Below are 13,459 nucleotides of genomic sequence, written 5' to 3'. Positions count from 1 at the left end.
CTCAGTCATTGGGTTCTCTCTGACGAAGGGTTAAAGACATTTGTGATACAGACAGAGGGATTTTCAGGAAGAGAGGGAATGCACAAGTTAGGAAACACAATCGCACAACAATTCTTCAGTCCTGGGCTTTGGGGATCAATCTCATTTTATTCTGGGAGCCCAGCATTCCTTATAATCTAGAGTCTCTCCATTGCTATCCAGGCTGGGAAAGGAGCTTTGCATTCCAGAATCCTAGAACTGGAGAGGCTGAAGTTTTGGCATGGGAATGAAATCTCATGGTATTTTTTCCCATAGGGCAAAAGGATGGGTTACCTGAGAGCCTCCCCAGAAATACACATCCCCTACCACACTTACCAATGATGGCTTCTTTCAGGCTGGACTCCACAGGAAGGATGTTCTTCTCCACCAGCTCCATGGGACCCGGCCTCTGGGATATCTTCTCGTTGAGGTCGTCTGCCAGTCTGGCTCTCTTCAGCTTCAGCTGCTTGGCCTGCAGGGAGGGTTCAGCTGAGGTCTCTGGACAGAAAAGAAATAAAGAAGATGGGATCAATCCTGGGATGCCCAGTGTGAGCATGCTGGCATTACTATGCTTCCATTCAGGAAGAAAAGAGCCTTGCTCTCTGACACTGGATGGGAGACACTCCCTCCACTCAAATTGGTGTCATTCAATTCACGTTCATCTTTTCCTACTTGCCTTGTATCCTTCATATATGGAGTATGCTATTCCCTCCCTGACCCTGAAATTGGCCCCACACTCGCCAGCTGAACCTTCCATTGCCCCAATCCTTTGGGCATTTTAAACAAATTCTTCTCTGGTCAGCAGAACACTGCCCATTAACACGCTGCCCATTTCTCCATCCTTCAGCCCCAACTAATGGTTGTGAACAGTTGGGGTTCACATGGCATATCTCTCTGTAGACCAAATAAGCCATGTGAGAAGCAGACGAGTCCTTCCTAAACAGCCACAGAACTAAGGCAGCTTTAAACATAGCAGACGTGATTAGATGATTTTCTGGACTCATTACTAGGGAGTCCTAGACAGGCTACCTGCAGCTCAGCCTCTGGACTGGCACAAAAAGCACTCTTGAGAAGCTGGCTACAATAGGGGTTCCCCATTCCAGATGATGGTTGCCAGTTCTCACATCCCTGATCTCATAGGCCTCCCTCCCCCAATGCATTCACCCACTCCGGAACTATGCAACTGGTATGATCATCTGCCCACTCCCAGCTGAATAAGGGCTTGGGAGGGGGCAGACAGTAACTGTCTCAAGCTAGTAACTGTCTGGAGGGAGTCAGTGCTTGTTGTAGATCGCGCCACATTTGGAGTTTGTCCCTGTCACGGAGTATTGGGGGACTCAGGGCCCTGCACCCCCGGCTTCCTGCGATTCACCATGACTCTCAGCCAGCCAGTAAAGCAGAAGGTTTATTTGGATGACAGGAATACAGTCCAAGACAGGTCTTGCAGGCACAGACAACAGGACCCCCTCAGTTAAGTCCAGCTTGGGGTCCCAGGGCATTCCAGCCCACCCCCCTTTGGGGGGTCAGAGCCATCTCTGCCTCCCAGCCATCTCTCCAGCTCGCTTCCAGCACTCTTCCTTCAGCGACCCCTCCCACAGCCTTTGTTCAGTTTCCCGGGCCCCGGAGTCACCTGGCCTCCAACCCCTTCCTGGGTTCTCATGTTACAAGCTCAGGTATGTTCCCTCGGGCAGACTCCCCTCCCCCGATGCAGACCATCCTAGCCACACTCGCCTGTCAGCATTCACACACCCCAGCAAGAACAGTCCCAGTTCGTCACAGTCCCTTCAACATGTACCGTACCTTCCAGAATGTGCATTCTGACCAGCTCCGATCTCTCTGGCCGGGACCGGATCTTCCGTTTCAGATAGTCCTCTGTCTGCAGCAAAGACAGACAAGAATGCAGCGAAATCAAGTGATCAGACATAGCCTAGGAAGCACTGGGTATTTGGCTTTTCAAAATCCATCTTTTGTTGTTACTGACGTGAATGAACTGCACATAGAAGGGGATATATTCCCATCAAGATCTTATAGTATTTAGAGCCTCAAACACAGGATCAGTTATTCTAAGGGACTGCCTGCTGCTCTTCTTCCCATCCCTGAAAGTAAGAAGAGTAAGGATGCAACTGCTGCCAGTCCTCAACAGAATGGCGGGAAGCAGGAACTTCGAAGACCCAAACCCCTCTTTCCATACACAGCACTGCCACACCAAGTCAGTGTCAGCCTTCAAGGTGAGAGACTCAAGACAATAGGTTTCTGTTTATGATGCTGAGCACTGGGTCAATTGTTTGCAGAGTAATGCACACAAAAGTAATGTTGGAAGCTGGGTCATGATTTGGGCCCACAGCTGAACTGACAACAAATGGAGCAGTTAAACTGAAGACTCCGTCTAGTTCTCTGACCAGCTGGACCTAACTTCTGTGGCAAGCTCCACTACAAGCGCAGCATGCTTCCGACTCAGCACTCCCAGACAGCCCAGGAAAGAGAGACTGGGGTCAGTGGGTAGGAAAACGATAAGTGCTGACCACAGGAATGGACCCGTTGGAGGCCTTATAACGATTTTTTTTTCAAACATAAAAATGCACTCACCCACTGCCAAGACCCAAAAAGTAATTTAACAATTAATTTTTAGAAGAATCTACAGCCAGGGGGATGCTGCTCTCCAAGCAAACCAAATCTACGATAGTGGTACTTGTTTCAGTCTTTTCAGAAAGTTTGTAGTGGTGGTGTTGTCTGGGATGTTCCATCAGAGATGTCATTTCTCTAATTTTGCATTGCTTTCACTTTTGAAATAAAACTCAGCCCAACTGTCAGAGTAGGCGCCATTCCCCTGTAGGCTGCTCTGAAGAACATTCCCCAGAGGCCTTTTGGGGAACTGAAATCATCAAGAAACCCCACTGTACAAGCAGCTACAACATGAAGTGTGGTGCCTCTCTCTCATTCTTGGCTTCCTCTTTCTCAAGAGCCACAGGTTTGTGATTTTTAGTCTCTAACCAAGACTATTTGGGATCTCCTCCATCAAGCTGCTGGTTTTAAAGGGAAGATCGCCCAGGGTTTGGGAGCACTCCAGACTAACAAAAATGCGCACGTTGCACAGAAGTAACATCCTTTGTCTCAAAGGAAGCAAAACATACTTAGACTATTGCCATCCAAGGGTAGAAAAATGTCACAAAAATAGCTGCATCAGGTGTGCATGGGGTTATGAATAATGGTGATCTCCAGAAAGAAGAGAATGGGGAAACCTGAAGCATTGTCCTCAACTGGCATTTACTCCTGGGGAAATTCTGCATCACTGCACATGTGCACAATTCATGTCCCCCCCAGATTTCTTTGCTTTCCTGTCAGAAAGTCATTTTTCTGTGGGGAAGCAGACTTTCTGATGGGGAAGCAAAGGGAAGCCGCAAAAGTGATCACGCATCCCTGCCCAGCAGCACGAGCACGTCACTTTGGGCAGCTGGGGGAGAGGTAAATCACAGCGGAGGGGACGGGGCGGAGGGCACAGTGGGGACGGCCCAGCTGGTGGCTCCTACCCTGCGCCGGACTCAGCTACTAGTCCCGGCTGGGCTGGGCTGAAATGGGATTTGCTCTTCCCCTGCAAGATGGTGCTGGGGCAGACCCACCCCCAGAAACCTCCCCTGGCTGCAGGAAGCTCCACGCCTCCCATCCCTGTTTCCTGCCCCCATTGCTCCTCAGCTGCAGGGGGTGGGGTCACTTGTGGGCAGCTGCTCCCCTGTCCACCCAACCCCTGTGCATCTGAACCCCCCAACCAAGCCTCATCCCCCCGCATCCAGAACCCCCCACACTGAGCCCCCCACACCTGAAAACCCCCTCCCCCACACCTCACCCCTTGCGTCTGGAGCCCCCTGCACCCAGACCCCCTGCCAAGCCCCACCCCCTAGCACCTGGATCCCCACCTCTTCACCCAGACCACCCCTTGCTGAGTCCCCTGCACTCAACCCCCCACCCCGATGAGCCCCAACCCCCTGCACCAGGACCACCCTGATGAGCCCTCACACTCCTGGACCTCCACCCCACTGAGCCCCAACCAGCTGCACCCAGCCCCCTGCTGAGCCCCATCCCTCCACACCCAGACCCCCTGCTGAGCCCCAAGGACCTTCACCTGGACCTCCCTGCAGAGTTCCATTACCACTGCACCCAGAACCCCCCAATGAATCCCTGTGCATCCAGATCCCTCTGCACCCGGCCCCCCACTAAGCCGCCTGCTGCCAGTTTGCCCCACACAGAATCCTCTCACCTCACACCTGGAACCACCCACACTAAGCCCCTCCACACTTAGATCCTGCAAGGCACAGCCAGGGTAGACCTGGTTCTTGCGCTGTGTCAGGGTTGGGTGAAGCCTCACCGCCAAGTCCGTGTTCCGGAGTGGGGGGAGCACCTGCAGAGTGATCTCCCACCTCCATGCAGCCTGTGCTCCCCACTGCCATGCTGGAGCCTCCACATTTATTTATTGACAAATAAAGTTTGTAGAATTTTAAAATATTGTGTGCAGAATTTTTTATTTTTTGGCGCAGAATCCTCTCAGGAGTAATCTAGTCCGGATCAGGCAGAATGGGGGAGAAGTCACCACCACATACAAAAATGCATAGATGTGGGTGCATGTGCGATATAGTGCTTCCAGAATGTGGATGTATCCTTTGCGGTCTCATTTAGAGACATGGGGTTTCCAGGGTAATAAACAGAAAATGCCCTCCCACTCCCAATTTCCCTTAAACTTGAAAGAGTAAACTCTCTTACCCTGGCACGCTCCAAGCTCCTTCTCTGTTCATGAAATGCAGCTGGACTTTTCAGAGCTGTTGGGAGGACAACATTTATAGAATGAATTAAAATGGGGGAGCCCCCACCCTCTCCACTCCCATGTCACTTAGGGCTAGCAAACTGAAGTTACAAGAAATGCTCACAGCAGCTGCATTATGCATATGTTTAACACACTGGACAAAATTCTCAGCAGGTATAAATCAACGTAGCTCTACTGACCTCAAAGGGCGTTATGTCAGTTTATACCAGCTGAAGATTTGACCCTTTTTGATTTTGCTAAAATTCATAGTGTGGGCTAGATGTTCACTTGGATTTGCCTCTGAACTACCACATGTAAACTTAATCTGTTCATCTGCTGGGGCATACGAATGAGGGTCAAAAATTAGATATGGGGTTACAAAATACCCTCAGCAAGCTTTCCCATGGTGGTAAAATGCTCTGGACCCTGACTCCAGCGGTAGGCACTAGCATACCTGAAGAGGCATGTGAGAATGGAATGAGCCTCATGAATTGTAAAACCTCTCCATTGCCATTCAACATCATAGAAAGTCAGTTTCACCACCTGTAAAATGGGGATGGTACTGATCTCCTTTGTAAAGCGCTCTGGGATCAAGAGGAAAAGCACTATATATGAGCTAGGTATTACTATTAGAGGTTCAAACTTCAAAGATGAATAACTCCAAAATGTTGTATCCACACCTTATAAAATAGACCCATGCACTAGATTTCATTCAAGAATAGCGAATAAGACTAATTTTAATGTTTCTAGGTTAAGTTGTTTGGGAATACGGTTTAATAATGAAACATTAGAAAATTGTTCAAAATGTGAAAATCTTTGCTTAAATGTAATGTACAAAGGAGTTACTCTTAAATGTGTGTGGTGCACTAAGCTTTTGCCCGGGGGAAGGAGGAGTGGATGAGGTCTGGTGGGTAAAGATCAGAAGCTGAGGCAGCCATGTCTATGGTGGAAGGTGATGGAGTTACTTCAGATTTACATCAGTGTAACAGAAAGCACAATCTAGTCCATATACTGGGCATTTGAGGGGCAGTAGCCAATAACAGAAGAGATTTATATTGCACTAGCCAGAGTAGAACAATTTGTACAATAACTGCAGTTATTGAGAAATAACCACAGTGAGTATAAAAATACCTGCACTCTGATGGGCTAATAATGGCTCTGAGCCAGGCTAATGGGATTTTCAAGCTATCCGGTTATTGAGAAATAACCAAAAGGTATTGTGCAAGCTGGCAAGGGGAGTGCAGGGACTACGTATAGAATTGTGACCCAATAACTGTACAAAATCTCTACATTCTAATTGGCTGAGACAATTAAATTTCAGGGTAATTTATGACAGTCACTGATGAACAGCAAGAGACAAAGGTTGTTGGGAAAAGTTATTTTCAAGCCACAGAGAGGTGTTTGTGAACCCACACCCATCCCCCTTAACAAACACTAACCTTAACTTCTATTTTGCGCATGGCACATATGAATAAATAAGATGTTAACATAGGTTTGTATTTCTTCCCCCAACACATAATGATACTGTGCATCAGGCAACCAACTGAAGAGCCATTTGGGAGAGGATGCCAAAGCAGGACTTATCCTGAGTTTTCAGTAGCACTCCATGACTAATACTTATGTTCTGTAGTAGCTCTGCCAACTTTCCTTTCTGCACAGTTCTGCCATCCTACTGGAAGCAGCACGTCTCTGTGCACGTTGTGGGAGTTAAAAGAAATTTTCTTGACATGGTTACAACCATCTTTATGATGCAACCTATCTCAGTTTGGTTAGTTTCATGTGTAGTTCAGGGAGCATTCTGAATATAGACAAACCAAACAAGAGGGAAGAGACTTTCCTCATAAAACAAAACAAAACAAAAGTATGGCTGGATGGCTAAACAGTTACCCTAAAGGGCAATTTTAATCTCTCGTGGGTATTCCTTTGGAAACAAACACTGGTTCGTAGTTTGCTCTATCCTGGCAGCGAGACAGACAACTTCATATTTGACCTCTGAAAATGTCAAGGGGGCACACATCCTTCCCTGCTTTCCCCAGTGCTCTATCAGGGGGCTCACATATCAGAAAAGGGTGGCTGTCATATAATCTTACTCCATCCAAAATTAACCAAACCCTGTACATTTTTCTTGGCCTTAAAACAACTGTGTAACAATTCTGCTAACTAGCCACTGAGATGGCAAATGACTAAAGAGGAAGACTTTTTCCAGGTTAGAGCCATGAGATGCAGGCTAGCTGTTCAGGGATCCGGTTTATAGACATCAGTAAAACACTGTTATTTACTGGAACTGTTATCCTTCGAGACGTGAGGCAAAGGTGTATTCCAGGTAGGTGCGTGCCCGCCCAACGCACTCTGAGCCAGAGAACTTCGCCAAGCAGTACATGTAGGGGCGCTCTTTGCATCTCATGGCCTGAGCCCCTCCCCTGACCATATAAGGGGGGCACTGCTGTGATTTCCCAACACCCCCCCCCACCCCGTCAGTTCCTTCATGCCGAATATCAGAAGCAAAGACTGATGCAGAGGTGATGGAGGTTGGATTGTGAAATACACATCTGTATCAGATCTCAAAGAACAACAGTTACAGTAAGTAACTGTTTTCTTCTTCTCATAGATACAGTCATGTATTCCATGCAGGTGACTCACAAGCACTAACCGCTGGAGGTAGGGCTCGGAGTCTATTTAAACAAGGACTGCAGGATTGCCTTCCCAAAGTCTGCATCTGAGCAGAATGCAGTTGTAATGGCATAGTGGTTCGTAAATGTATGTACAGAGGACCAAGTGGCAGCCCTGCAAATGTCCAGAATGGGAACGTCACTTAGAAATGCAATCAGTGTTGCCTGGGCTCTCATAAAATGAGCTCGCACCCTGGGGAGGTCGGGGGGAGGAGGCATAGTTTAAGCTACTTCGTATGCAGGAAGTTATCCACCTGGAGATCATCTGGAAAGACTGCTCAACCCTTCATTCAGTTTGCACATGGACACAAACATATGATGTGAGGAATGAAAGGGCTAAATCCTGTGTGGGTAGAAAGCTAGATGTCGCCTGACATCCAACATGTGAAAATTCTGCTTCCTGGGGGTTAAATGCAATGTAGGGGAAAACACTGGTAGATATGTGACTTGGTTCAAGTGAAATGTAAGCAAAAACTTAGGGTGCTGCTGCAGGGTCACTTTGTCTTTGGAAAACGTTGTGTAAAGAGGTTCTGCCATCAAGGCCTGCAATTTACATACTTCCCTTGCAGATGCTATTGCAAGCAGGAAAGCAATCTTCTGAGACAGAAGGGAGAGAGAGGCTCAAACAGAGGCTCAAGACAGACCTAAGTGAAGCACAGTGTACTCACAGTGCTGGTCTGTCACAACAAACTGGAGAAAAACCTCCTGCGACCGAGCAGAATTGCTATATGAAAATAAGCATCCTGAAGGTCCAGGGCAGCAAACCTGCTTTAAGGGAAGATAGTTGCTAGAGCAGGGGTCGGCAACCTTTCAGAAGTGGTGTGCCGGTCTTCATTTATTCACTCCAATTTAAGATTTCGCGTGCCAGTAATACATTTTAACGTTTTTAGAAGGTCTCTTTCTATAAGTCTATAATATATAACTAAACTATTGTTGTATGTAAAGTAAATAAGGTTTTTAAAATGTTTAAGAAGCTTCATTTAAAATTAAATTAAAATGCAGAGTCCCCCAGACCGGTGGCCAGGACCTGGGCAGTGTGAACACCACTGAAAATCAGCTTGTGTGCCGCCTTCAGCAAGCGTGCCATAGGTTGCCTACCCCTGTGCTAGAGTGCCCATCTGGAATCTCATATATCTGACTGTTGATGTCACAGAGGTCGAGAATAGGTCTCACCTTCCTTGGGTTTGGAAACAGGAAATACCGGGAGTAGAATCCATGACCCCAACAAAGTAGGAGAATCTTCTCTACAGCGCCTAAAACTAGTAAGGACTGAACCTATTTGAGAATCAGTATCTCGTAGGACCGGTCCCTGAAGAGGGATGTGGTAGGGGGTTGGAGAGGAGGGATGGAGAGGGACTGTGTAGCATAACCCGATATGATGGTGTGTAGGACCCAGTTGTCCATGGTAGTTGAGTCCCAAACACTTCATAAACAAGCAAGCCTGTTCCCAAACAGGCTGGATGGGGAAGGAAAGGTCACCACTGATCACTACTCTGGACACAGAAGTCAAAATGGGTGCTTGCCAGATGCGGGGGGTGGGATAGAGGGGATTAGGCTGGCTGGGTGAACCCTGAATCAGAGGATCTCCTTATGGTATCTAAGACTCTTCCTTGGGTAATCCCCCTGCGTCACAGGAAAGGACGACTGGGAAAAAAAGCCCTGCAAGTGGTATTGCTGCTGCTGCTGCCTGTTATAGTGGTGTGTCTATATTGCTGGAGTACAAACTCCCAAGGAACGCAAAGTGGCCAGGGAATCCCTATTGGAGTCCTGTCTGAGAACAAAACCTGACCATCAAAAGTTAGGTCCTCAATGATCTGCTGCACGTTGGACGCAATGCTCGATTTCTGCAGCCATGAGGCTCATTCTGCAGCCTCATAGTTACAGCACAAGCCATAATTCTGGCCAAGGCCTCCAGCACGTCCAGAGCTGACTGCAGTGAAGTCTTGGCTACCAAACAGTCTTCTGTAACAAACGCCCTGAACTACTCTCTGGAGGCTTCTGGTAACTTGGCCGCAAATTTAGACATGGCAGCTCAATTTACAAAATCATTCTTAGAGAGTAGCGCCTGTTGGTTTGCAATGGACATCCAGCTACGGGAAGTGAGAAGGAACTGACAGGGGTCGGGCTGGTGCTACTCTTATATGGCCAGGGGAGAGATTAAGGCCACAAGACGCAAATGCTGCCCCTATGGGTACTGTTAGGCAAAGATTTCTGGCTCCGGTGCACTGGGTGCGCACACACCTATGTGGAATACACAGCTGCATCTACTCAAAGAAGAACCTATGCTCCACTTTAATGGGTGCATGGGAGAATCTCATCCACCTAAGGTTGTACTATATCTCCAGACCACACAGGTACATTTTATGTGAATATCTCCTTCCTTAAAAGGGAGGGAAACACCCAAACTCCTAACATTAATAAAAGAACATGTACAAAAAGGTAGCTGCCAAAGGCCCTGAAAACAATATGTAATAAGATTTCGTACTTCTACCAGGCCTTTCATATAAGATCTCTCAGTGCTTACAGACATTCATTAATTAAGCTTCAAACCTCTGTAAGGTATTATGCCCATTTTACAGACAGCAAACTTGAGGCACAGAGATTAAGTGACACTTGCTGAGCATCAATCATACAGAGAGAGTCCATGGCACACCTAATAATAGAACCCAAAAGTTCCACCACATTGCAGCTATACTCTTGTCAGTTGGTTGGTGACTAAAGCACTTCTCTGACTATCCCAACTTGTATGGAGTTAGGACACAACTACAAGGAGTCAGTTAGGAGCTTCAGGAAAGACCTAATGGTTGAATCTCTCTCTAGCCATTAGGACTCCCTTTACAAGATTTACAGTAGAAAAGTGAACTGTTACTGGCCGCACAGTTCCACAACTTGCCCTCTGGACCCATGTCCTTTCTGGCTGGTGAGGGCCAAGAGGGAAGACTTGATTTCACTGCTGGAGATGGTCAATGCCATCTTTAAAGAGAGCAGCTTATCAAACTCTCTTAAGTATAGCATTTGCTCAAAGAATCATCGCTTGAGGCTGACAACCTATTATCAAGAATCTAACCTTTTTGATTAAGCTTAAGAAGGTTGTGGTGGGAACTCTAGGAGCACCAGATGCTTCTGATTTCCTTGTCCCATGTCAATCTGGATTCAGACTTTGGTACAGCACACTAACTGCACGTTAATTTATCTTCTCTGGTGGCAGAAAAAGATTAGGTATTCACAGTTAAAGTGTTAGATCTATCAGTTGCCTTTGATACTATTGATCATGAGGAGATAATGACTTGCCTACAGACTGAAACAGGTGTGGACGAGACTTCTTTTGGGGAGCTCTGTCCCTTCTGTACTGAGCATTCTTAGAGGGATGTAGTGGATACTTCCTGGTCATCCCCAAGGGTTCTTTTGTGTAGAGTCCCATAGGTTCCATTGTGCCTCTCCTCCTACTTAATGTATATATGGGTCCAGAGAGAGAGGTAATGAGGAGACCTGGGCTGCAATGTTTTCATTACATTGAAGACAAACAGCTTTCTATTTCACTTGAGCCTACAAGTTATGTCAATTGCTTTACCCAGTGTTTGGTTAAGACTGGGGCATAGAATTGAGTTATCTTACTGAAGCTCCATCTGGAAAACATTAATGTTGGTGGGTAGGTGTAAGCAACTAGGGGATATGGCTGAAATTGTCCCCCCCACCCCATATTGAGAATACGTGTCCACCATTCATCAACAGAGTGTACAATTCGGGTGGTGTTACTGAATCCCCAACTGCTGGTAAAGGATCATACAGAAGTAGTTTCTAGGATGGTCTTTCTCCCCAGTCTTCATCTGAACAGGAGAATAGTATTTTTTTTCTACCACCATCCATGTCTAAGATTAAAGAGTGTAATGCTCCCTACATGGAGCTACACCTTAAATCAAACCAGAAACTGAAGCTAATGCAGAATGTGGCAGCCTACTTAATAAGAAATGTATCTTGCTAAGAGTAAATGATTTGTGCTCTACAATCTGCATTGGCTGTCTGAGAGTTTCCAAGTGAAGTTTAAGGTATTGATTTTGACCTTTAAAGCCCTAAACTGGCTAACGTCTTGGTTACTTGAGAGACCGCCTCTCTGTCCATGTATTAGTGTCACAGTTGCAATCAGTAGTGGTACTCAAGTTGGCACTCTCCTCCTATAAAGAAAGGGAGTTGCTGGCAGAGCACACACTAGCAGATGATCTCCACCGTGTCCCTTTGCTCTGAAACAGCCCAAATGATCTGACCGTCAGGACATGCCTCAGGCTCTATGTCTTCACCCAGGGTTTTGGAGACAGAGGCCTGGTCTACACTGCCGCTTAAATCGATGTAAGGTGTGAAAAAAATCACCTCCCTGTGCAACGTAGCTTACATCGACCTAATGCAGTGTCTACACCGCACTATGTTGGCAGGAGACACTCCCCCGCTGACTTACCTTCCGCCTCTCAAGGAGGTGGAGTACTAAAGTCAATGGGAGAGCGCTCTCCCATCGACTCATCGTGTCTTCACCAGACCCACTAAATTGACGACGCTGCATCAATCGCAGAAGTGTCAATTTAGCGTGCAGTATTGACAAGCCCAGAGAGTCATGATAAGGGCTGGTACTTATGATAAGGAAGGTATTATTTCTTGGATTTTATTTCATTTGTGGTTCATTATTTTCTGAGTTTGTGTTAAGGAACCACTGCTTATCCAATCCTTTTATATGACTATAATTTAAGTTTTTATGGCAACAGTCTCTAGAACCTGGGATTAATTCATTAAAATTGCAGTTTACATCAAAATAAATAATAATTGTGATGATTTGTGAATGTCTTTGTACAGCTTATGTTGCCTGCAGTATTGGTGTAGCTGTGCTGGTCCCAGGATATTAGAGAAACAAAGTGGGTGAGGTAAAAATCTTTTACTAGACAAACTTCTGTTGGTGAAAGACGAGCTTTTGAGCTACACAGAGCTCTGCTACACAGACACCTGAAGAAGAGCTCTGTTTAGCTCGAAAGCTTGTTTCTTTCTCCAACAGAAGGTGGTCCAATAAAAGATATTACCTCACCCACCTTGTCTCTCTATGTACATCTTATGAACTCCAGTTTGATTTTGTTAACTGTCTGTATCCTTATGTTTTTGACTGTCTTTTACTATATTCTTACATCAAAGCCCTTGTGCTGAGGAGGAAGGGAGGAATGCTGGTGTGTCTGACTTTGAAAAGGACAATCATTAAAGGTTATCAGCACCTGAATAGATCACTCCTAACAAAACAAGGGGTAGCTGCAGCCTGGATGGAGCTCTGCCCAGCTTGTCTAGACAGTGCTAGGATTTTGAGAACTCAGATGTAGACACTGGGGAACTCTGAGGGACTCCGAGCCAGAGGCAGCTTAGGCAGGACAGCACTGACTGCAAAGGTCAGAGAGAGACTGACTAGGATTCAGAGGAGAAGCCATATTCTGAAGCAGGGATTCTGGACTCCTCATAGGTCTCTGACCTAAGCCAAATAACATTCCAGAGGCGTAAGGAAACTGAGGCAGGTTAATGCAAGTATGCATTTGTTATTTTGTGTAGATCTGTTTAGTTCTTGTGCTAGCTAAAGCAATGAGTGATTGTTTTTTGGAATTCTTACAAAGCCTGCATGTCCACTTGCTTTCGTTAGCATCTGTCCCTGCACAGATGAAATGCAAAACCCAGAGCACCCATGATGTTGGAGCTCTGAGAAAGGGTGTGCATAGCTATTGGGGAGTCAGGGGGTGAGGGGTGGCTGCACTGGTGTAGGGGGTGCAAGGTCTCATTTCTACAAATGTGTGAGAGAACCTGTGCCCAGGAAGCATGCCAGTGTTGCCAAGGAAAGAGACAGTGCTGCAGCCTACTCAGAGCAAGGGAAGTTTAATGCAACATAGATCTAGCATGTTGGGACCCAAACACAGCAGCTTGGTGAGCTACAACAGGGTTGTGTGACAACAATACACACCAGAAC

General features: G+C 46.7%; 1 protein-coding gene across 9 annotated transcripts in view; it reads right to left on the bottom strand.

Annotated features, from left to right (window-relative positions):
• Nucleotides 1-13,459, bottom strand: part of MRTFA (myocardin related transcription factor A) — a 171,569-nt gene that overhangs the window by 16,256 nt on the left and 141,854 nt on the right. For all 9 annotated transcript variants that reach the window (XM_008179277.4, XM_042843516.2, XM_042843518.2 and 6 more), the window contains 3 exons: nucleotides 4,771-4,826; nucleotides 1,819-1,894; nucleotides 355-516 (listed from right to left, as the gene is read on the bottom strand). In XM_008179277.4, coding sequence (XP_008177499.2) covers nucleotides 355-516; nucleotides 1,819-1,894; nucleotides 4,771-4,826 — 294 coding nt within the window. The remainder of the gene's footprint in view (nucleotides 1-354; nucleotides 517-1,818; nucleotides 1,895-4,770; nucleotides 4,827-13,459) is intronic.

This window comes from Chrysemys picta, chromosome 1 (assembly GCF_011386835.1).
Source record: "Chrysemys picta bellii isolate R12L10 chromosome 1, ASM1138683v2, whole genome shotgun sequence".
Taxonomy (NCBI): Eukaryota; Metazoa; Chordata; order Testudines; family Emydidae; genus Chrysemys; species Chrysemys picta.
The sequence above is the reverse complement of the archived record's forward strand: the minus strand, read 5'-3'. Positions and strand labels throughout refer to the sequence as shown.